Here is a 26086-nt window from a genome sequence, read left to right as displayed (position 1 = left end):
GGGCTATTTATAATCTATATATTTGGATTATTTCTGCTACATAGTAATTGTCATGAATTTGTTTTAAACTGCTAAAGTGTGTCATTCCAATTTAGTAGGCTACTTACAGCAAACATAAATGTAGATTTGACATAGTCAGAGTCTATCAGATGGATCAGATTACGTGGGCAGACGCAGAAGAAAAAGAAATCCATTAAATCAAAGTGTATCGAAGGATTGAATTTCTCGGGCTGACCTGCTGAATTGAGTCCAGAAATGTCATATTTAGGCAACACAAAGAGGAGAGGAGGGAGGCAGTGCCAGCGGGATCAAACTTCCCTCCCATCAGCAGCAGCAGCAGCAGGCAGCGTGCTGTGAGTGTAAATGTGTGTGTGCATGTGTGTGTGCAGTCAGATCCCTGTGCAAATGCGCAGTGAGAAAGACCTCCCCAGTCCACATTGGTTCAGTGTTTTTGGAGTCTAACCTGTGGGTCGGTGCACCGCTGTGAAAAGCATGAAAAAAGGGATCCAGCAGCAGCTCACAGGACGAGTGAGAGGAAGGTGCGCACCAGCGAGCTGAACCCTCAGGGTGAGAGCACAGAGCTTTTTTAGACTCTTGCAAGAAACTGCTGCTTTTCTGTTGTCAAATTAATGTAAGATATTTGAATGTTTTCATGCTTATTCTATTTTAGGCCGGGGGTGTAACTTGTACCCTACAGCCCCTTTGAAGAATAATGTCATCCTCTGTAGCTGATTTAAAAGTTTTAGCTCAGTTAAGTCTCAATCCTTGTCTGTTAAGTTTTGCTTTTTTTTTTCATTTCTCTTAAATTCTGTTCAAAGCATCTTTAATTACACAGAATCTGACATATTTTCTTCAGTTGCAGCTCTCAGTCATTTCATTGGTTTTAATTAGTGGCTGCTCAGCTGGATCTCAGTCATAACTCATCAGGCGTCCTCCCTTGATCCAGTTTGCAGACAGAGTGGTGAAATGTCTGTTGTGGCTGTTTTTATTTGTGACAGTTGTAAAGGAGGAGACAGCTTTAAAATCTTATTACACTTGTAAATGAAATGTGCTGCTGCCAAGTGTTTTAAGTGGCCAATGCATCTCGGTCCAAAACCAATTTAGTGCATTAAATTCAAAAATAGCACCACAAGATCCCTGTGGTGCTGGAAAAAGTGTGTCTATCTGTCAATATCCTGGCACATTCTCTGTTTATTGATGGTGAAGATGTTTACAATGCAGAGGTCTTTTAATGAGGGCCTGGGGCAGCCTCATAGATTTTGAAATTTTTAAAGCTCAGGATTTATGACACGCCATGTGCTGCACTAATAAACACAATGTGTATATTTGATATTGTGGCTATATAAACAAGCTTTGTGCTGTAGGCTTTTTAAATATTTTGTATTATATCATATAGAAGAATAATCTGCTTTTGATGATATTTTCTGCTGCAGACTTTCTACTTTCCTGACCACAGCTGATGATGCGATTGATACCTGAATACAACACTCAGTCACAACACAAACAGCTCTTATCTGCAGTAGAAACATGCTGAGTTCCCTTGTTGAAATGGACAAATCAGCCTCTAGATCAGTTTACTGTTGTGGGAGAGAAAGGCATGAAGGTTGGCGGGGGTTAGCAGGACAGAGCCACTCTTGTTTTTTCTAATTGATGTGATTCAGCAGTCGAAATTCCCATCCATATGCCTTTCCTGGAGCAATATGTAGCTAACCGTGGCAGTTTATGACGACTTCACTGAAGTCATGAGGCCTTTCAGACTGAGAAAATGTATATTTGGATGTCTAAATATTTGAATATCTCGGAACAATGAAGTTTATGTTTTTCTGATTCATTCCCTGACTCTATACTGTCAGATTTTGAAAATATCATCACTAGATGAAGCACATGCTGCATAAAGTCTGACTGAGTGGTGGTGCTGGCTGTGTTTTTGGCCTGCAGCTGGAGAGGTCAGGCCGCAGTGTGGTGAGAGGAACCAGGTATGTTTAACAACAGCTGGTTGTTTCTCTTGGACTCTTTCCTGGGAAAAAGAGGTAGAAACCCAGTATGATGTCAGTTCATGATCCTGCTGAGAAGAATACAGCCTTTGAACTAAGATTTACATCAAGATAAATGATCAGTTCCCTGAAAAGAGCAATAGAGTCTGTTGTCCATAGACAGATGTTTTTCCATAAAGCTTTGTGACAATGCATTTTTCATCTAATCCAAAGGGGTTTTAAATTATGTATTCAGGTTAAGATGTAGGAGAACTGTCATTCAGTTAATCTGAAAAACTCAAAATCACAAAATTTGGAGACAAAGGTTCTTCATTGGACAGCTATAATGTGTAAAATATAAAGTATATTAAAATAGAGCTGGAATTAATCATTATTTTCAATGCTGATTAATCTGCCGATTATATTTGTGATTAATTAATATGTTATTTGGTATATTAAATGACATAAAATGGTGAAAAATGTCAATCAGTGTTTCTCAAAGCTCAAAATGACATCCACAAATGTCTTGTTTTGTCCCCAAACCAAAGATATTAAGTCAACAGTCATAGAGGGCTAAGGGTCTTGTCCTGTGAGACATGAAAAGTTGTCCCAGTGCCCTTGTTCTGTCCGTCAGCCTGCACCACAGTGGACATGTGAATGTAGCACCTGTGTGTGAGTGCCGAGCTCCGGAGTTTAGTGTGTGTGCACATCGAGGAGCTCTTGTCTTCACAAAGATAAGACGACTTTGGTTGAACATCAAGGTCCTGATGTCCAGTGTTGCATCTCAGTGTGATTTGGTTACGGCCAACTCCAGGAGGACCTTGAAATGTTACACAGCTTTAAAGGTCAGATTCCTCACATTGTGTTACACTCCCTCGGTATTCGGAGGACATTTTCAGCCATCACAGACTATGAACTAATTGTTCGTGGTAGTTTTGCTTCCTTGTTTGGCTAAGCCCGTCTTATAATTTGCATCAAATATCCTGTTGCTATTTGCGTACCACAGGGAATGTCAGATGTTCCCGCTTGTGTCCTGGCTGGAGGGAAAACTATTTCATGTGCAACAAAATGATTTCATTGTTTCATCATGTGCATTGAATTCTGTCCACTCAAGTTTATTTAATACACCCCGAACAAAGAATTTAGCAAAGAAAGAAACAGACAGGACACAGTAGAACATAAGTTCAAATCAATCATATCACAGATCTGTGTCACCCCACAGTTCCACTCAAAAGTGCATTGCTTTCTTTTGTCGCCTGTTTACTTTATGGATCATTTTACAATACAGGCTTACAAAATACAAAACATACACAAAAAACTATGTACAGCCATCAGATAAATGTGTGAGAAATAAATCATATAATAAAGCTTTTTTCAAGGAGTCTCATAGCCTGAGGATAGAGATAGAAAGCTTAGCTCTGCAAAAGTTCTGCAAAGCTTTGCTTTAGAACTTAAAGAATAAAGTATCAAAGCTTTATATTATATTTGTATAGTGCCACTCTGTTGTGATTAGTAGGACTTTTTATCTTTTACATACAAACGTTTAACACAGGAATGTAAAAAGCTCATATTGTTAGTAATTCAAGTGTATAACAGAAATTAAAATTAGTGTCATTAATGCTATTTATGCTAAATGAATGTTATTCTGATGTGTGTCTGTGCATGTGTGTGCATGCAGGTGTGTGCATGTACTTCATGGCACCCCTGCATAAGTTAGTGCCCCACTTGGGCCACCTTAGTCAAAAACTCTGGACATGCCCCTTTGCCTGTATTTTTAAATTCTTCCCTTATTATTCTGCTGTTCTTGGGATGTTTCACCAACCCAGAAAGGTTGGTATTTGACGTCCTAATATGTTTATGAACAGCACGCACAAATCCTCAAGCTTTAAGTTTTGCCTTCGTGAACACAAACCAGACCAGTTGGAAACCTGAAAAAAAAAGTATCATCCTTGCATGATTTAGGAACTGTACCTTTGGGTTTGAACCTGCCCTCGTTCCCAGGTCATCAAATACTGACATCTGTGATTGGCCAAAGTCTCTCACCGCCGACTATGTTCCAATCAGAAGAGACTTCATTCTGAGTGTACAAAATATATTTATTTGACATGTGCACAATCTGGATGAGAAATGTGGAAAGTCTTTGACGATTAGACCCCATTGTGACGCCATCATGCATAATGGGGTAGAGAAGCTGTGATCAATGTAGTAAACCCCCCTGATGGAGTCTATGGTGGTGAAGGGATGGCTGAAGATCAGGATATGATGAGTGGAGTGGACTTCTGATGAGCTCAACCTGGACACTGGATATGAAGAACTGGAGGTGAATGGGGTGGACGAGGTTCACAACCATTCTGCACTGAAATGACAACTGACAACAGTAACATCTGGTTGGTTAACTGACAAGTGAACACCCATGATCAGCTGAGTCAGAATAAACAGGAGAGAGTTGTGAATGAATGAGGCATAAAGATAGTTTTCCTGATTGAACTTATGCTGAGCTTGATTTTCTTAAGTCTGAAAACAAAGCCAAAAGCAGGAGCAGAAGTCTAGTTTTCTCTCAGACCACAGTATGCTTAAAAGTTATAATGGATCTTTTGTCCACTGATACCAAAAATAAACTGTCTTCCCCCTTACAAACTACTTTTTAAAACAACTTTTGAACAACTCTGAATGAGTCAGCCTATTTGTATTCTATTTCCGTCTCCTCCGTATTCTATTTTCTTAAAATGAAGTCCCTCAGTAAACATCCCTTGGAGTCCTCAGTATCCTTGTGATGCCACCATGTCTATGTTTTGAAGTTGTGTTTTGTATGGCCACATGACATAACCTCTTTCCATGTCAGCGTGTCGAGTGTGAGTTAATCGCAGCGCCCGTCCTTTTAAACTGTGAATATTAGCTGCAGAGCTGTTCACGTGTGTCGTTACTCTGCTCAGGTCTCACATCTGGTGCCCAGTTGTTTTGTCAATTACTCACTTGTCTCAGCAGCAAATCCATTAATGGAGTGACACTGGACTGAAATGTGAAAGATTTTCACGTTATAGATTGTTACAGTGAACGCTTTGGCACAGCTACTGTAGCACATTATTGGAAAAGACTTGTGAGAAATGTCTCATTTACTAAGTAGCTGTTGAATATTGCTCTGAATATTGATGTGAGATCAGGCTGTAACGTGAGGCCTGCTGCAGTGCTGACTGGATTGATTTGTATCATGACGGACTGTATCATGGATTGCAGGGTAATCTCTGAAGGAACTCTTTGTTTGTCTGCTGTTTGTTGAATAGAAGTTCCACTGTATGAGTCTGGCAAGTATAAAAGTGTCCCTTGTCCAGCGAAGAGACACACAGGAACTGTGCTGTCAGGGTTCATGAGAATGTCTCATGTCATCAGGTGAACTGTAAACTAAACCAGGATTTGGCCAGGAGGACAAAAACGCTCAGATCTCCTCTATTCATTTGATCCTCCTCAACCCCTGGTTGAGCCTGAATGTCAGCCGTTATTAGAGAATATTAATTTATATCATAAATGTAAAACACAAATGTTCAAAAGGTCTTTATTTTCATGAGTGATTCCTAATGTTATCATAATATACTATAACCTTTAAAACTTCTTATTCAGTAGTATTGGAGCTGAAATGATTGATTAACCCGTTGTTTTATATCACCGTCAACTATTTTTAGGTTTTAGACTGTGGTTGGTAAGAAAATAAGACATTAAAAACACCATCCTCTGGGAAATTATAATGGGAACTTTTCAACATTCACAACATTTTCCACATTTTGTAGACTGGTTGAATAATGGATTAATTAAGAAACTAAGTGGCAGATTATTAGATAATGAGAATAATCATTATTTGCAGCCCTGATGTAGACCTGGAAATACAAGGACAAAATAAGGAGACCACACATGACTCTTTAAAGTAAAATAAGTTTATTCAAGACCACTAAATTAAGTATGTAGGTCAGTTCATCAGTAATGTTTTTATTGTGTGAGTGTGTTCAGGTGAGACAATGAAAAACAAAGCAACCAAAGCTCAAACAAACCAGATAGGAAAAAGAGTCAGCCATGTCAGCCATCACTCCCAATAAGCCACTCCCCAGATCCCAGCAACCAAACAGGAAATATAAATAACTTTAACCAACACAAAAAGTCTCCATGCATGTTGCATCACAGTTACAACATTACAAAACTTCAGATCTGTTATATTGTTTTACACTGATGTTGCATTTATTGTGTCATATTTTTTACATATAGACATGTCTGAGGTTCCCTTTGCAAACTCACATTGAAGGCTGACATTGTCTCACTGTCTGTGTTCTTTCCTCCTCCTCCTCCTCCTCCTCTTCCTCAGGCCATCAGTAGGGAACCATGTGCAGCTCCCTGAGCCCCAAACAGCCCAGTGGCCCCGGCCTCACAGACATGCAGCAGTATCACCAGTGGCTGGCCAGTCGACATGAAGCCAGCCTGCTGCCCATGAAGGAGGACCTTGCCTTGTGGCTCACTAATATTCTCGGTAAACGACACATAAATGCATGACACATCTGACTCCAGCACATACTGGTGATCCTGCCCTCCTAAATATCTTTGATTATTCCACTGTATATTGTAAATTACTTCAACTGAGTCCAGTTTGCAGTATTGATTTACACAGATTAAGTGGGCCTATGTATTTTTGATTTTTTTTTTAACTATGTATTTGCTAGAGTCATAAGCAGGTTGTTTTTATCTTGCTGTACCATAGTGCATCATTTTGTGGTAAATTATTAATTTCCCATAAATTTTGCTAACTTTTCTAACAAATACAACATGCTGTTGCTGATTCATTCGAAACTCTGTCTTTGAAAAATGTCCTGATCCTCAACATTAATTGAAGTGGTATTGCTGATGTAAACACCTCTGCAGGGGACTGGAATCAATCTGAACCTCATTACAAACTATTTTAAATTCACTAGAATGTGTGAACTCATTTCTATCTTCACACGCTCTCACATAGATTCGCCTTAATTGAATAATGGATGTCGTTAAGAGTTCTCAAGTAATGTGCAGCCGGTGGTGGATTTAAAGCAGCAGAGGGAACATCAGCAGGAGCTTTGCGCAAGGTTGCTACTGTATAATAAATCACCCTGTGTGCTGGACTTCTTCAGCAGAGTAGACAAAACAAATGCATGAAGCACTCTGAGGATCTGATTTGAAAATAGTGACTCATATTCAATTGGATGTGTATGAATAAAGTTAAATTTCAGCTTATTACTTGATAGACACAGTGTGGTTTATTTGAGCATGGGAAAAATGTATATTTGACAGCTAAGACAGTTATCATCAGTAAAAAAAGAGACAAAGCTGAAGACTTACTTCAATCTATTCCTCTAAAACATAAGTTATCAAAGTTTTGGTGACTGGGTGTCAATTTTGGCCACATTCAGAAAGATTCAGGTGTGCCTGAAAATAGCATTTTATTTCTTTGAGTCATTGGCTTTCTCATTACCACCGCTCTCTCTGCCCACTCAGCCTGTACTTTGATTCACCACAGCTGCACGCTCTCTCTCAAACACAGCAAAAGAAGCGTCTTGATGTCACTATTTTGCAGTATAACTGCAGCCAGACCAAAACTGTGAAACTGCGTACACAAAATAAACCACTGCTACATGACATCGGGTTGCGTTTCCCCAAAAATCGACTCTATTTCAACTCTCTCTTCCCCACAACCTAAACGAGCAGACTAGCATTTTTGCCATAGTGCCTGATTCTGTCAGAGAGTGAGCATATGATTGAGGGCCACACAGGAAAACCCATGAACTTGTTGTTGGATTTAGGATGGTTTTCATAATGACATATAACATTAAATTGCTTGAGCAACAAACTTACTTATTTGAAGAAAAGATTAGTTTATTGGTCCTGATACAGTAATAGTTGATCCTTTCTTCCTAAAACTTCCTTTTTTCCTTCTACAAACGTGTATTTTTTCTGTGGTGGCTTTTCCACTCCACTTCCACATGTAAGTGCAGAGTCGTCAGCTGAAACTGGTAACTTGAAATTGAAACTAACAGCACTAGCCCTGATGACAGAGCGCCACTTGTGAGGTGCTGCTAATTACTACACAACTGGGAACTTTCTGCAAGTTGTCATTAATCTGACAGATGTTTGGTAGGGGGGACAGCTTGATGCAGTTGCTGAGTAGTGCATTAAACAGACTAGTGAAAGCGTTCCTGAGGGCTGCCCTTTGCCTGCGGGCCACACTTTGGCAAACTGAAAGATGCAAATTGGCAGGTTTAACTGTGGCACTACTGACCAACCAGTATCAACTCAAAAATGTACCTGTTAGCAAAACACAAATTCTTACAATTCCTCCATCAGATCAGGTTACAATGTAAGAATTAAGCAACTGAATTTCTATAGAGTAGTTCCAGTATTTTATCATCAATTTAATATTTGTTAAAGACTGTGTGACCATTAAGAAGAAAGGCCGGTGTACTTTAATATTTGACACGGTTGCAGTTAATATGGTAAAAATTGTTCATCTAATGGCTGGGAGTTACTCTACAGAACAGGAGGCAGACCGGATAGAGTGCAACTATCATGTCTAAATCAACTCGAAGCAAATTAAGTTCCTGAAACTGACTCCCGTTTGTGTGTGAACAACTTAAAACAACTTCAGTATCTTCCCTGTCATCTCTGGCACTCTGTGTGTTTGTAGTGGAACCAGCTGAGCTAGAAACCTCTGGTCTGCTGTGGTGAGGGATCAATGCCAGAAAAAAAGGACTTTAGATGCACATGTGTTTCCAGGAAATACACAGTATCTGACCAGTGTGTTGATTTAAGCCATGTTCTGTGTGTCTAACATGCTCAGCGGGGTTCACAGTTGCAGGTAGGAGGAGCGGAGCTGTGTAACGATGAGTCCATTGATTGAGTGGGAGGTGGATGCTTGGTTATACCGATGAGTCATATTGTTGTTGTGATGGGAAGCTGGAGTGACTGAGCAATTTATAGGACTGAGTATTTGAGTTTAAACGTTTCTCTGAGAGCCCTCTGGAATATATTTTCCTCACACGGCGAGGAGCGAGAGAAGGTTTGAGCATATAAGACGGGAGCTCACTGAGTATTTCTCAAGATTTCAATCTCTCTTTTCTGGGCTGAATTACAACATTTGGAACTCATTAAATGTCGAACCCCAAGACCCCTCCTCCTATAAGCAACAGAAAGGGGATTAAAAAAAAAAAATCTCTCCGGTTTCTTTCCACAGACACCCCCCTGCCACCACCTCCTATTTCACAATGATCTAACTAAGAAGGAATGGTCCTCTGGAAGTCAGTCAACTGGACACCACATGTTGATCACCTATCTATCTCTGCAACTGTGCAGCATAATGAGGCACAATCAGATGCCCCCTTTTCATGTGACCTTGTCTTTGCCAACCTATGGTGTAGTTACTACCAGAAAATCCCCCAAGATCCCTTCAAGTCATGTTGTAATATTTGAACATTTGGCTTCTGCGGAGCCGCCTAAACCTGGCAGCACAAGCCAAGCTCAATCAGCCAAGCAGTTTCTGAGAGTCAATAACACTGCAGCTTCAACCAGGAAAGGACTGGAGATTAAATTTTATTTCCTTATGCTGTATATATAGTCCAAAATGAGTGTTTTAATGTTGAATTTATAGCTGGATTCTCTGCTTTCTTTATGTGTCCCCTGGTCAGGTCTGGAAATCACCGCCGAGAGCTTCATGGATCGCTTAGACAATGGCTTCCTGTTGTGCCAGCTGGCTGAGACACTACAGGAGAAGTTCAGGCAAAGTAATGGAGGCCTGTCTGCCCATGGCAACAGCAAGGTACAGAGAAAACCTAGGATTACAGTAGTCTAGTATGATAACACTTACAGTGAAAGCACTAATCTGGGAGCCAAATCTCAGCTGAAAGTGTTCCTGGACTCACTTTAGTTTGAATGATTCGACAGACAATTAATTCTGAGAGGGGAACCACCGTTCAGACAGTAACTTATTAGATCTTTTTGTCACTATTTTAACAATTGTCCTGTTTGATGAGAATGAATGTGAAATACAGACATCCATGTTTAATCCATCAGTTTTCTCCATTGCCACCAGAAGTGGCAAAATACAGACATTCTTTCCTGAAGCAGAAGTACAGATACTTATATAAAAAATAACCTGGTAAAAAAAGTATTACTGATTCAACTTCTTCATCACACTTATTGTTAATCAAATTGCAACTGCAATATCTGCAAAATAATCACTTTTTTGCATATTATTCAGCCCTAGTGCAAAGCTAACTGAACTTCACCTTTTCGCTGCAGTAAAGCCTCCCTCTTGTCTGTTTCGTCTCCTTACATGTTTTTGTTGTTTTTCATCTTCTTATGTCTGCCATGCTGTCATATGCACTGTTTCCATCCATTTAGGCTGAATTTAGTCTTGATGTTAGGAAGATGGTGTGCAATGATGAAAAAAAAAAACAATAATTCCCTTCAAATGCATTAAAACTAAAGTACCAAGCCTATTTTGAAAATATAAGGAGTAGAAAGTACATATAGTTATCTTAAAATGTAGGGAGTTAAAGAAAAAAGTCAAAATTAAATACTCAATAAGTACAGATACCTGAAAACTCCTCTTAAGTACAGTGACAAAGTATTTGTACTTCATTGCCATGGCCTCAAATATTTTAACAATTGCTCTTTTTGGTTGGAAAAAATGTTTTCTGTTTTGCTACATAAGTGATCCCTTGAAATCCTGTTTTTCTGAATAATTAATTGGAACCAGACTGCTATATTGACTTTATTGACTCTTACTGAGCCAGGAAACAGCTATACCCTGATATTAGGTTTCATTCAATAACATAAAAAATCTATATGTGTGGAGTTCCTCCCATCGCTAAGATATGTAAGATCCCTAAGTGTTCCTATCATAATCTTTGCAGAGTAATAGAGAAACACTAAATAGCATTAAATTTGATGTCCACCCTTGCTGATTGGTTTTGTCAGCTCAGTAGTGACAATGAATCCCAACTATGCACGGAGCTCCACAATGTCAGACAGCAGTGCACAAAGACTGGGATGGGGGATGGGGCCTGCAGCCTTCAGCAGGGCAAAAAAAAAAAAAAAAAACTTGGCAAAAAAGAAAAAATAAGGCTGGCAAGGACACATTAACTGATGGGGCCCCATATCCCCTGTAAGAATTGGCAGAACTACATTAAATGTTCATTTCTTGTGAGCCTTGAGAAAAGGTTTAATGAATTTTATAAGATTAAAGGCTAACTTTGCATGTTGCTGTAATTTGACCGAAGCAATCTGTGGAACCGTACAAAGTATGTTTTACTGGGTCAAGGCTAAAGAAAACAAACCCACTGGGTGTCAAATCCTGAGATTATATCAGCTTCAGAGCTGCTGCAAGAGGGTTTGATGTCTTCAGTAAAAATAAAAAACATTTTTATTGTATTTCCACTTGTGTCCAGTTTATAAAAGTCCACAGAAAAATCCCACAGTATGTAGCTGATTTGTATCTGACCGCACTGTAATCACCAATTTTATCAAAGACACAGAAGTTGTGTAGATTTTATACAAATGTTCAGGACTGTCAAAATAACATGAACTCTTAATGCTCACTTGACACAAACATTCATCCCTTGTAAGATTTTGATTTTTTTTGTGCTATATCAGCACGTTTTGATTTTTGAGTTTATTTTACTAAAATGTATAAAGCCATGTAGCATCATTAGTGAAAGACCAATTACAAAAGTATGCGTTGTGCATATATCTTGATCGTTGAATGGACTTAAAATTTGGTTGTAAAAATCTGTATACGTTTTTACGTTTATATGATGTGATTTTCTTGTTGAACAAAAAGAATCATTTGTGTTCACTTAAGATAACAAAAACATATTATTACAACAAAAGTTTTAACAACTTATGCTGAACACATACATGGTTTGCTTTCTTTACCATAAGCCAGCCATTTCCTGCATTTTTACCAACTTATTATTTTCTTGTACACTCAATTTATTTGAAATGAGTCACAGCGTTTACTTTTAGAGAGCAGGAGCAGCATATTGACAGACTTCCCAGCACTTTTGAGAGTAAAAACTCTCCTGAAATCCTTCTTTTTTTATAGTTCGAAGAAAACATATGTGATAGCTAACCTTGCTGTGTATCTATGCATTTTAAAATAAGTCATTTTTTTTGTTTTCGAAATAATGAAAACACTACAAACCATAATGAAGGTTAGTATTGAATTCAGTCTCTATTCCCTTACACTTAAGATTTAATACTCTCATGGGGAGCAGTTTCACATATTGTCTTTGTGCCAACGCTGAAACAGTGTAGCTCCAACAGGAGCAGCTGCAGCTGTAAATTCTTTCGGTGAAATGAAGAACTGACTCTTCAAACTGAGAAAATGTGAAAAGAAATTTAATTTGTTTGTGATGTTCGTCAGCGTGACTGAAAAGTTCTTGGTTCAACTTAATAGCTTAAGCTTGTTTGTTATGTTTTCTCAAGTTCTGTTAACTTAACTCAACTGGTTAAAAAACTCAAATCAGACTTATTGGCTCAAAAACGTCTACTGTACACAAATTTTGTGTGTAAGCTGTTTACAATAAACTTTTAAGTTAAGTTGGTGAACTGGTGTTTATAGCGTGTCCTTTAAACTAAAATCTGGCTTCATAAACGTTTTAAAATTAAACAGAATTGTGTCAGTTTTTTGTGCTGAATGTATGTGCATATGTTTAATACTTTCTGACACATCGCACTGACGTCTGGTGCTCAGTGGGATTACGTGGTTCTGACAGAGGGAAACGGTGATTTAGTGCATGTTTCTGTCCAGAGGAAAGGAAGCAAAAGACTCCTTTGTTGGCTCTTTAGTGAGAGTTGTTGATGTTTGCACTGAGGCATCGCTGCACTGATGACGGTGGGTCTCCTGATCTCAGTGTGAGTGTAGCAGCACAGATGTGTGGAAATACTTGAGGTCAGTGACCGTGGGACGGCAAAGGAGGGACTGAAATAGAGGACCCTATTGATTATGGAGGCCAACACAGAGACACAGCAGAGGAGGCCTGAGACAGATACCCTGATCAACTCAGGCAAACAAAGTTGGATTATGATGTTTTATAGCAAACATGATTTATTGTTGTTTGTTCTAGTTGTAGCTCCTCGTCGCTGGCATTAAGCGCTCTCAGTTTAATAAGCCATGAAAGATTAATCATGTTATGCATGTCTGATACACTGTACCTCATCTTGTGTCATTTTAAGTTTATAATTCATGTCAAACAATTGTTGCTTTATCAGCTTATCACGGCATTTTATAATCTGTGGTTGTTTACAATCACATTTTACCACTTTAAAGAGAACTTCCATCTGTTTTGAAGCCTCATTATAAGTTGGTGCGCGGAGTTGGACTAAGTGATTCCAGCAGAGAGAGACGATAAATCCCTGTGTAGATGCTGTATTCCCACGTGTTTACATCAATCAATATCAACTCCAGATGAGTGGAGACAATATTTCTTTCTTGTCATATCACTTCCATATGCTAAGTTCAATACTGCCTACTCATTATCTGTTAAATATGCAGCCATACCATGGAAATGTTAAGTAAAAGTTTGACATTTTAGGAGATATGCTTATTTGTTTTCCGATATAAGACTGACACAATACAATTCCCATATTTTTATTTTGAATTGGAAGCTACAGCCAGCATCTGCTTAGCTTAGCTTAGCACAAAAACTGGAAATGGGGAAACAGCCTGCCTGGCTCTGTTGAAAGGTATAAAATCTCCCCCCTAATTAAGTACAGGCTCTCTGCAGGATTCAACAAGTGAAATTCAAGACTTTTAAGGACTTTTTTAGGTCCACCATGATTGAAGTTTAATTCCTATTTAATATTCATATGGGCAAAAAAGTACAAAGGATCTAAAGTAAAACTTGAGTCCAGGCTTATTTGTTCCATGCTGGTTTTTGTTTTGTATTTGTTACAGTTGATCAGTTCAAAATTTTCCCAGGAACATATTTAAAAGCACACTCTGAGGCCTGAAATCCAGATTATTATAGCACTTTTAATGCACTTTATCTTGTTTGTTTAATCCGTTCCAAAAATGACAACTAGTTTAGTGGGACTAGTTGCCAGGCAAGCAGCCAGACTGCATCAGAAATAGTTTGGCACATAACCCCCCCAAGCTTTAGAGATGCTGGTATGTGGATCTATAACCACTGGACTCAGCCAGGCTAGCTGTTTCCCCTTGTTTCTAGTCTTTTTTTAGTCTAACTGGCTGCTGGCTGTAGCTTCATGTTTAGCAGACAGGTGTGACTGTGGTGTCATCTTCTCATTCAACTTTCAGCCAGAAAGCACAAATAAGTAAAGCCTATTTCCAAAATGTTGAACTATTCCTTTAAAGTTTACAGATGTGAAGGTAGAGATGTTGAGAATATGCTGCAGGTCAACATAAATGATGAAGTATGTAATATTCCTGAGTAAAACAAAATGACAGAAAGTACTTCCTTATCCTGATTATTAGTTCCCATCCTTTCATGCTTAACGTCTTCCAAATGTAAAGGTGCAGATAATTCAGCCGCCACCACAGAAATAATAACAGAACTATCATTCCGATTGTTAGATCAAACAATGCTGGCAATGTGGTCAACATTATTTCTCCAGGAATGCAAAGTAATTCAGCAACAGAAAGGATCCCAGAAAAAGTCAAAAGGCGAGCCTGGAAAGAAAAGAAAAATACCCACAAAAAGCCTGCATAGTTCCAGCATGAGCTCATCGCACCTTTCTCATAGCACAGACACACATATCCTGTATAAAACCACAGCAAGGCACATAAATCTCCCCGAACAGACCGTGTGGGGGCTGAAACCCATAAGCATGTCATTTGATCCCAAATCATAGAAGGCCTGGTAAAGTAGCCCTGGTTTTCTGTCCCGCCATCTCCTATATTGATCTGTATGGAAAAGGTCCTTGATTCTGAGCTGAAACCAGAGCCTCAGCAGATGGAGAAGAAATCAGTGTAGATAAAGAGTGTGTGGCTCTGTGTTTTGATGGAAATTCGGGGGGTTGGGCTGCACAAGTCACTCTAGTGGATGTTTGTTTTCTAATTGTCAAACACAAAGTTAAAGTTCATGTTCAGTTAGAGGGAAAATACGGCACTTTGCGTGTGGATGTCCTGTCAGTGTCGATGGTAAATGTGATCAGTTGATGCAATACATTTCTCAGTGTGTGCAATATTGACTAAGAAAGCTGAGTTCTCCACTGAGCCATGCCGGCTCACATATACCACGATATATTGTGTGCAGACTTCTGACACCCACTCCCATGTTGCTGTGTATCACTACACTGGCCTATGGCTATTACTTTGTTGGCCAAAACATAGTGTTAGGTGACAAATATACTCATCTAGCATGTCACCTGGCAGCTGCAGCAGTTTGGGTCTGTGTCACTTGGTTGAGTTAGCTTAGCTGAAGATGATAACCAAACACTCAGCCACACTGGTGCGAAGGTTTCTACAATAATTGTCGTTTATTATCATGAGCTACACATCAACCTTACCAAAACCTGGTTATAAAGCTACTGTCTTATCATTAAATGAGCAAAATACAGGCTACGTGTAACCTGAACATCACACATGAGTTGAGAGGCAAAAGTAAACAGGAGCTCAGAATCATTGCAACAGTCACATGAACACCACCCAACTAACTCCCGAAAAACAGCACCGTCAGATGTACATGTCACAGTTTCAGCTGTTACACTACCTAGAGATGGAGACAAGGGCCCAATTCCAGTCTGGCCCCCATAACCTCCCCCTATCTATACACTCCTTTTATACATTCTGTATTGAAGTCCGCCATGTTGAAGACAGACAGTAGTCTGCATTGATGCAGACTCACAAACCACACTCTTCGCAAGTGCAGCACCACTTTTGTGGTGGAGGAAACAGCATATCAGTACAAATATTAGTTGTGTGTTGCCTTATGTCAAACAGACTATTTTTGTGCATACATGATTGAAAAAATGCAACCAAAGTAGCAATGAGTTTTGATTTATTCAACTAAAAAATGTACCATTCAAAAGCTTACTATGTCATGAATGTAATGACATAGACATATTTGTCAATGGTGTGTTTAAGATTATGTTTTAGATAAATATTTATTTAATTACAATATCTATCATGATGCAAGTTCCCGACTCACCTCAGAGAAAGGTGAGGGCGCCCCATAGCTGAATTCATACACTACCCCGTCTGTGTTGACAATTGTGAGTCCACACAGTTATATTCAGTTACACAGTGGGAGTGTGAAGGGATCAGATTGAAATTGGGTGTAGAAATCCAAGCTGAAGTAGTCAGAACTTCTTCCTTGATGCCAACTACATCACTGTCACATCATTGTGACATCACCAGATGCAGGAAAAACACAGCAGGAGAACTCTGCCAATATAGTATGTACTGAGGAATTTATTGCTTCATTTACCATCAATGCTGACTGGACATCCACATGAAAAGCACCAGATTTTCCTTTTAACTACTTTTCATGCATGGAAGTCAGGGGATTTTCTTAATCTAAGGTTCATTTTTAACTTTTTTATGTCTCCAGCAGAATATTCCCTCTCTGAGGATACCGTGTCGGCAGAGCGCTCCCTCCGGTTCCTTTTTTGCACGGGACAACACAGCCAACTTCCTGGCCTGGTGTCGTAAGGTTGGAGTTGGAGAAACATGTCTGTTTGAGTCAGAGGATTTAGGTGAGTGCATAACAGCAAAGTGCCAGAAACAGGCTGGTCTGTAAACAGGCATCAGTTTCCTCACAGTGATACAGCACAGTCAAGCTTTGGCTGTCACTTGCACTGCCAGGGACTCAGATTTCTATCTTCTGTGAATGGCGTGATTGTGCAGGTTGAGTATCATGCAGGTTGGACTGCTTCCCTCTGCTTCCCCTCTGAGGCTCACGTGTCCAGGCTCCTTTGACATCCACACAAAGCTCGCAAGGGCAGCAGTCAGTCAGCTGGGAGCGCTGCGATGGCAGCAGCTCTACCTGACCACATCTTGAATACATACACAAAATGTCTGGTGCAAAACAAAGGGAGCACAGACAGAAGGGTGTGAGTTGGTGAGAAAGTAGGCCAACGCTATGCAAATGTTTTCCTCAGCCTGGACTAGGGACATTTTGCGCTCTTCCTCATTCTCACTCAGTGTTTTATCTACAGTGTGTCTCTCTATTTATTGCAAGGATTTTTTGCATGTTATGTCACTGGAATATGCTCGCAGTTAAGATGCTTGGACTGAAATCTTGTGTACAGTATGTGACCCTGTTGATGACAGAAATATCTGGAATATTCACACATTCCTGTAATATCTGACTAATGGCTGGGGGACCATCACTAAGCAATTTTAACTATGCAAATCATTTCTGAAGGCCAAGTTACACACACACAGTCATCTATCAACGCTGCACTGTCACATGTAGTGGACACGTAATTGTGATATACAATGTTGTGAAAATACTTGAAGGGATAGTTGGGATTATTTGATGTTGGGTTGTATGAGGTACTTACTGAGAGTGTATTAGCTACAGTAGATGTTGGTCTTCATGCCACCGGTTAGGAGGAGCAGAGAGGAGCACCAGCACAGAAGCTGAGCAATGAACTGCTGAGGATGGAGTCAGCAACAAAATGTATTATAGCCCCTTTAAAAAAGGTCCACCTAAAAAAATTCATATCAGTTTAAGTGAATGCTGTATCTAGAATATTTTCAGTGCTTAATTTTTCTGTCAGACAGCAGGAAACCAATGTTGGGAGGCTTAATTTTAAAATGTATTCCACTACAGATTGCTGAATACATGCCCTGAAATGTAATTTGTAACATATTCCAATAGATTACTGAAGTCAAATTGCATATTTTAAATACTTTGGAGCTTTGTAATGCTCCAAAATTGTCTCACTGAGCCCCTTTGTCTGAGATACTCTGAATGTAGGTAAAACCTGCTTTATGTGACAGTTTGTGACAGCTGCACTACATGCACACAGTTTCACTTCATATGAATTTCAGAGCAAATAACACAAAAACAAATAAAGCAATCCTTTCAAGTAAACAATTTTTGAAGACAATAACTGTATTCAGAACACACTTGTCAACTGTGAGATCTCAAATATAGAAAGGTTTTTGAAACCAAAAATTTTAACAAAATTTCCCATACAATTTTGCTAAAGAGATGGGAATTTCTCCTCCCAGGAAGTCTGGTTTGGTGTGGAGACAGAGTACTAGAGTACACTAGAGTACTGAAGTTGTAGGGCTCATACATGTTGTACAGTGCCAGAAACAGGTTGTGACTATGAAAAGGAAAAAAGTGTGAACATTTGTCCAAAATAGAGAGAAATACAGGAGAATTGTGAAGAGAGAGGGCAATGAAAAACAAGAGTTTCCTGGGGAAATCTGTAGGGTTGGCAAGAATCATTCAGAACATCACCATTTTGGTTGTGTTATGAGTAATTGTAATAGAATACAGTTACTTGTATTTTGTATTTTAAATACGGATTTTAAATACTTTATTCCAAATACTCCTCAACCTTGTGGTGAACTGCTGTTATATAAGCAAAGTATCGCTCTACCAAAACGACAAAACTCAACAGGCAAAATCAGTAATTTTACCTCGCAGACCACAGGAATAGCTGGTTTACTGTTTCCTCGATCTATTAGTTTGTCTGTGTTACTGTGTGACTTTGGTGAATCTGAACTATCCTTTAAAGACACTGAAATTGCACCATAAACACAAACAACCTAACAGATGGAGGCAGCTGTAGACAACAACTCCCATGTTCTGCGAGGTAAAAGTATTCATTTTACAAATGGAGTTTGGTTGGTTTGGAGAGACCTTGGCTTATTTAACAGTGGTTTCCCCACTGAAAAGGATGTCTGACAGCAAAGTAAAGCAGTGAAAATTTTCTAAATATATAGCTCACTTAAGCTGATATTGATTTTATAAGGTGGACCTTTTTTTAATTGGCTAAAATGCCTTTTGCTGCTGTCCTCGCCCACAGCAGTACATTGATTGCGTTCTGTCTCCAAACTAGGGGCGACATCTACAGGCAATAACTATCCATTTAAAAAGCAGTAACACTTGTCTTCTGTCCTTATTTCTTTTCTTTTCTTTCTCTCTTTCATTCTCTGGATGGATTTATCAGTTCAGCAGTAGATGTAACAACACCAGGTTTGCTATCATGCAGTGGATGTTTATTGTCTATAATGCATGGTGTGGTGTGTCACATGTAGCCTACATCTTGCATCCAATCTCACTATGATCATACGTTCAGTGAGGTTAAAATAAACACCTCAAGACTTTATATACATCACAAGTCTGAATGGTACTCATTGTCATTTGTGTGCCTCTCACCATCACACTGCCACTCATCACCACTCATTGCTTTTACCACACACCATGTCTATATACTGTAATTACCCAATGCTAAAGCCTGATCTCTTCTTGCAGTTCTTCATAAGCAGCCACGAGAAGTGTGCCTTTGTCTTTTAGAGTTGGGAAGGATAGCATCACGGTATGGGCTTGCTTTTTCTATTTTCTCTTTCTTCATTTTAGTTCATCCGTGACTATTTTCCCACACTTTAAAAATTGGGTTAGGGTGTAAAATTTTGCACTAATGGAAGGACATTTCTCATTGTTTCCTTGGTCAAGGTACAACGTGGAGCCTCCTGGCCTTATAAAATTGGAGAAAGAGATTGAACAAGAAGAGAAAGCACCTCTACCACCTCCGTCACCTGTATCACCAGCTCAGCCCCTGCCTCCATCTCCTTCTGTATCTCCTACCCCGTCTCCTTCCCCTTCTCCTACTCCAACCAAAGTTACTTCCAGCAAGAAAAGTACAGGGAAGCTGTTGGATGACGCTGTAAGTTCGCAGTAGTTTCCCTCTGGTTTTGCTTCTACTTTCGATCAGGGTGGAAACATCTGTAATGTGTTTATCTGTGTGTGTTACAGGTCAGACACATCGCCGATGACCCCCCCTGCAGATGTCCAAATAAATTCTGTGTAGAGAGACAGTCACAGGGCCGATACCGTGTTGGGGAGAAGATGCTTTTTATCCGGGTGAGTTTGATGTATGCAGAATCTGGTGTTAGAAAATTTGAATAGTGATGGGAAGTGGTGAGGCTTCTGTTACCCATTGACTCAGCTTACCCTGTTGTCCAGTAAATGTTGTTGAGTAAGAAGTAGAATATGTCCCTCTGACAGAAAAGTGCAAACTGGATAATAATTAGGCAAAGCACCAGTATCTACAAACTGAACTGCTGGTGAAAATATATCTGGGTTAAATGTGTTTTCTTACTCTTCATGTTTTGCTGGGTTGATATATTTTATAACACAAGGACAGAGAAAACCCTCACAAAAATGACACAAGTTCATATTTTTCCTGATCCAATGCCATCCTTTCTATTAATTTTAAAATCGGTTTGGGGTTGACAACAATAAGGTCTCACATTGCAGTGGAGACCCTCTCCATTCACACAGCATATGGCAGTGTGTTGATACTTGAGGCTGGCTTTGGGATGAAAGTAGCCCATTGTGTGTGGAGAGACCGCCTTTGCTTTTCTGTGAGGTCTCATTTACTGGTAATGGTATTCCGACAATGTCCATCTTGAGCCAAACATAATGTGGCTCACTGGCTGTAAAAAGAAAATAACATCCACACATTCCCATATGAGCTGATGACAAAGTTATTACTCTGAAAATATTTTACTAACCTACATCACCCAGTGCTGGCTGCAGCATTAATTACATCTTATGATCACGTTGAATCCATCAGCCCAGGAAGTGTTACTCGACTTTTTCTGAGTGGAGGGATAAAGGCTATTGGAGAAAGATAAATGGAGTCTAACAGAGATTAGAGAAGTAGCATTGGTCCCCTTGAGATGCTGGTTACTTGGCAACCCACAACCAGGATTCACACCTCTAAGAATGTGATTCGTGCCGACTGTCTGTACGTTTAGGATGCGAGGACGTTCAAAAGACAGTTTACTCTTGGGTGTCCTCTGCTGTCAGCACATTATATTACAACTACTAATGTCAAATCTCAACCAAATCAAATCAAATTCACTTACTGTAAGGTCTGGATAAAAAAAGCTGCTGTTTTTATTTTAAAATATTAATGAAGACAATAAGACTCTAACTCCCTGCAGGAACAACAGCAAAACAATTTAAATCTGAATTTATCATCATTTGATGCCTTTTTCATGACTGAATGCTTCAGTCTTCTTTGTGTTGCTGAGCAACCAAGGCCAAATGGTGAGAAGTGCAATCTGCTGTACAGCAGTCTGTAGTGTGTAGTTTTTCCTCAGCCAGGGACGAGGTAGAAAATACAGCAGAGATCCCATTAGAGTGAGATTCAACATGTATTAAAAAAGATTTGCACCATGTCAACACCCAAATTAACATACATGTACATAACATACACATTCTGGCCTCCTGTCCATATTAATGAAGCTATGTTGAGAATGCCCCCTATTATATTTCCTTAGCTTTTTTTTCATCACCGTCATTTGTTACTGATCTCTGACCGACTGCCTTGACACCAGAGCCTTGTAGAGAGAACCGTCTCCAGCCTTAATAGGTGATCAGTGGGTGATACCAGCTTTGTTTTTCCCACGAGGGAGAAGTTGTGACATTGCACATTTTTAGAGTGGCCTTCTATTATGACGAGTCCAAGGTACACCTGTACAATAATCCTTCTGTTTAATCAGCATCTCTATGTGCCACACTTGTCAGCTAATTAGAATCTCTTGGTGAAGGAGAAGTGCTCTCTGATACAGATTTTTAACAAATTTGTGAACAAAAATTGAGAAAAATGAGCCTTTCATGTGCACAGACGAAGTCTTCAACTCATGAAAAACGGGAGCAAAAACAAAAGTGTTGTGTTTATATTTTTGTTGAGTATATATTTATTCAGTGGTATAGATTGTTAGATTAGAACATAATATATTACCTATTTTTGATTTAAAAAATAAATACGTAAATAAATTGGGAAAAAATACTGATATTTTCAGGGAATTAATAAGAAAACTTTTCACGGATCCCCTGTCAGTGTGACCTCCATTTGAGAACCACTAGTCTACACTACCTTTAATGTCAAGTCCATTTTATTTATATATACCCAGAACACAAATTTGCATTGAAAGGCTTTACGATCAGGGCTGCTCCAGGTTTAAACAAGACCTATTTCACAACCATATTGGCAAAAAACACGGCAATCTCTTATTAATTAACTAATAATCATGTAATGTAACCTCTTGTCCTGTCCACACTTGAAGGTGGAGCATGAAGCCAGCTGGATGGGCTCAGAAATTCTGATCAGGCTGCATATTTGCATTAATAGTTAAAGTCAAAATCTGTCAGAATCGCATGTAAGTCATTATGCAATATTTTAAACAACATTTTAAGGCCTAAAATTCAGATTATGGGATTTGAGACTTTTCAGGACCCACGGAAAACATTTTTATTGCAAACAACTCCCTCTACGCTTAGATTATTGATTTAGATAAGAAAAAAATCCCCCCCAAAAACCCTTAAATTGAGAAAAAGGGAGAAAACCAGACATGCAACAGACATGTGCAAGCCGTTGTATGCACACTGAATAAAGAAAAGTAAAATTTCACAAAATTACACATGTACTAGTGCTAGTCACAGAGTATGTGAGATACATCATTTAAACAGGCCAAAGCAAATGTTAAGCCTCTGTTCTTCTGCTTCTCAGCCAGAACTATTCACAGCAAAGATGCTTTAATTAAAATTCCTCAGATGGTTTCACCCCCAACAGCTGCTTTCAGTAAAAAGGTATGAATACAGTAAGGCCGAGTCACAGCCGCCATGGATCGAGGACAACAGAGGCATGCAGCACATACGAGACTCCACAATTATCTGTACATGTCTGAGAGAGTGACCTTCTCAGCTCCTGGAATAAATGAGGTGCTTGTAGCCTCAACAAAGGGGCAGAGTGACATCACAGTGTTTGTGAGAAGTGCCGCCCGAGCTCAGCCGCCGGCCTCTGTCCTTCTCTGGGCTGCTGACGAGGGAATGGGCTCCAACAAGGGTCTGGTCCCAAAGCAGCGTGATTGAAACCCTTCTGCACCACACAGGTCCATTAAATCCACAGTCACAAAGCCTGAAGGCCTGGCGCTGGTGATTGGAAGCAGTGCCCCGCCACTGCCCTCCTGATTGATTCTTTTAAGAGGCTTATAAATGTTGAATGGTGCTGAATGTTGCTGGAGGGCAGGAAGCTTCATATCTGACCAGTCTGAGGTGACAATCTCATGAGGTACTTTACCCTTTTTATCAAACCATTTAGTTTGGCATTTGTGTGAATCATTCTCCTAATGCTTGTGTTTTCAAAAGTGAATATAGCCTCTTAATGGTATTAATAGTAACGTGTTTATTCAGTATTTCTTCTGAGAAGGGCATTCGGTAAACAAGCTTGTTTTAGTTGAGGTGTAATGACATGTTAATGAGGTGGGGGGATGATATCCACAGCCTCTGGGGAATGTGAGTGTCTGAACATCCAATATATCAGAGCCTTTTATTTCTTCTTCTCTTTATTATAATGGCCAATGTTGCCATGGTACCTAACCTTGAGAATGTGCCCTGATGTGGCAGGTGGCATTATTTTGAAGCAAATGAATGATTAAGCTGAGCATATACAGTCATTTTTAATTATTTATAAAATTGCCATTTTCTGTATATTTTTTTTGGCCATGCTAACAGGCTGGCTTTAGGGATGCCAGCAGCAGCCTGTCTGTCAGTCAGTTTGTCAACCTCCTCAGTTCAGAGTGATAAATATCTCAGCTATTCAGATGAAATTTTGTACACACATTCATGGTCTCCAGAGGATGAATCCTACTGACTTTGATAGCATAATATGCATAATAAGTGAATTTCTACTTGTTACTCCTTTAAAAAGTAATAATATTACTTGTCTTATAATTTGGTACCAAAAGTAGTTATCTTACTTATTGTATTACTATACTACCTTCGTACCTTGTTTGTGGCCTTGTTGTGCTCTTACTGTTGATCCAGACAACTCTTGACACCCAGAAACCTTTTGTTGTTAGCTGTCCAGTTTCCGGCTGTGGTGGAAACAACCTCTCAGTGACACACGGACTGCAATTACAACCCTGGACACTGCGGATAATATGTGGGGTGGGCAGATGGGTCATAACATTCTGTTTAATAGTGGATGGTTCGCAGGGGGTAAAGTCAGTCCTCCGTCTCCCCAGGAAAAGAGACGCTGTGTATGCATTTATGCACAGCGATACAGCAGCATAACTTCTGTGATTATTTAACTAACTGTCCAACGCTGCTTATGACTCTACTTGCAAAACTGATGACATTCCCATCAGCTTCAGCTGTGTTTAATGCTATTTAGCAACTGTTAGCATGCTATCATACTAAACTAAGATGGTTAACATGGTAAACATTATACCTGCTCAGCATTAGCTTGTGAGCATTGTCATTTTGAGCACATTATTACACTGATATTAGCATTTAGCTCAATCACTGCTGTGCCAAGGTACAGTCTCGCAGAAAGGAAAACTCAGGCAGAAAAGAGAGGATAATATTTTTCTTTTTTTTTTAATTAACAACCTGCACATTGTTCTGGTGCAGAAAAAATTAACTAAAGGAACACTGATTCTGGTTTTGCTGCATGTCAGATTTCAGGCAGGACAGTATGGACTGAAATAAAGTCTTGAATGAGGACTTGGAATTTTCTTATAGCCTCAGTACTTACAATATTAATTGGCTATTGCATCATTTTAAACACATGGTATTGAGTATTAATACTTTTTATAGCCTTAGTCTTGTTTATTATGTAATTCCAGACATAAAACAGTGAGATGAATCAATCATTCTGCTTGGCCATGGCCTGCTCAACATGGCATTAGCCCTATGAGAGACAGAGAGAGCGTCCCTCCAGGGATATCAACCAGTCTGAGGCCTCCAACATCAATCAACAACCTCATACATCAAAGCCACACTTAACTGTTCATTCAACCTCTGCCTGAGAACCAAAGCCTTAATCAGTGAAATGACATTAGTCCTATAGAAGAAAGGGCTCAGCTTTGACACACCAACATCACAAGTGACACTGTAATCCGATTTCTTTATCTCTGCAGATGCTGCACAACAAGCATGTGATGGTGCGTGTTGGTGGAGGCTGGGAGACCTTTGAGAGCTACCTCCTGAAACACGATCCATGCCGGATGCTCCAAATCTCGCGGGTGGAGGGCAAGACGTCCCCTGTCAGCAGCAGCAAGTCCCCCACCATCAAGGATCTCACCCCTGACAGCTACCTGGTGGTGGCAGCCCACTACCGCAGCAAAAAGTGAAGACATGAGACTGTAAATTGACATTAATAAAAGACACAGAGGAGACTTCTTGCCATAGGTTACTGCCTGATGGATGTGGCCATGTAACATATCACTCTTTTTATACATATGATGCTACATACATAGACAGCACACTTGTGAAAGTGATGCTTCGGTTTTGTTCTCTCTGTCAAAGAGAATTAAAAGTCAAGTTGATGTTTGTGAGCAGATGAAGACTGGAATCACACTAATGGGCCCTTAACAATGCATTTTATTCAGTTTACCTATAAACAACTTTGAAAAACATGTCCTGCATTGCAATATAATGAGTTAACTGTGTTAACTGGGTTTTGTAAAGTTGTATTTTAAGCAATATATCAGTTAGAGTAGATAGAATTTTTCAGGTTTTAGCACACCTGCTCCTTTATATAGTCAATCAGGCCTGTGGTACCTGGCTATGTTTGTTATACATGCTAAAAAAAAAGAACTTTTTCTGAATTAAATTAAATCAGTGGTGGAGGTTTCAAGACATTTAAGATGCTAATAATTGAAGGAAAGTAGACATTACCCCCCTTGTTTTAACTTGCCATTTAGCTGACATTGTCACCCTAAATGCCTGTCAGTACACTGAATACAGGCTGGCTCTAGAGGACACCTCACTGAAGTTGTAAATTGAATTTTAACTATAACAATGGATGAAAAAGCGGAAGCCGACCTTACTGTCCAAAGAAATGTAATTTACCAAATCTTTTAACTGTTCACCATATGGTATTCTTAT

The 26086-nt window shown here is 39.5% G+C and overlaps 1 protein-coding gene across 2 annotated transcripts; it reads left to right on the top strand.

Moving 5' to 3' along the window:
- The first annotated feature begins 327 nt into the window (after window positions 1-327).
- Window positions 328-25374, top strand: gas2a (growth arrest-specific 2a). 2 transcript variants are annotated; one of them, XM_084733794.1, is made up of 8 exons: window positions 328-567; window positions 6322-6483; window positions 9662-9792; window positions 16553-16694; window positions 19436-19499; window positions 19637-19847; window positions 19937-20044; window positions 25117-25374. In XM_084733794.1, exons 2-8 carry the CDS (start codon window positions 6339-6341, stop codon window positions 25327-25329), a joined length of 1014 nt encoding a protein of 337 aa, XP_084589920.1. In that variant the 5' UTR covers window positions 328-567; window positions 6322-6338; the 3' UTR covers window positions 25330-25374. The 2 variants fall into 2 exon arrangements, with proteins under 2 accessions (XP_084589920.1, XP_084589919.1); XM_084733793.1 differs by having other exon boundaries at window positions 16550-16694.
- Window positions 25375-26086: the final 712 nt, after the last annotated feature.

This window comes from Lutjanus erythropterus, chromosome 13 (genome assembly GCF_056507025.1).
Source record: "Lutjanus erythropterus isolate fLutEry1 chromosome 13, fLutEry1.hap2, whole genome shotgun sequence".
Classification (NCBI taxonomy): Eukaryota; Metazoa; Chordata; class Actinopteri; order Lutjaniformes; family Lutjanidae; genus Lutjanus; species Lutjanus erythropterus.
The sequence above is the reverse complement of the archived record's forward strand: the minus strand, read 5'-3'. Positions and strand labels throughout refer to the sequence as shown.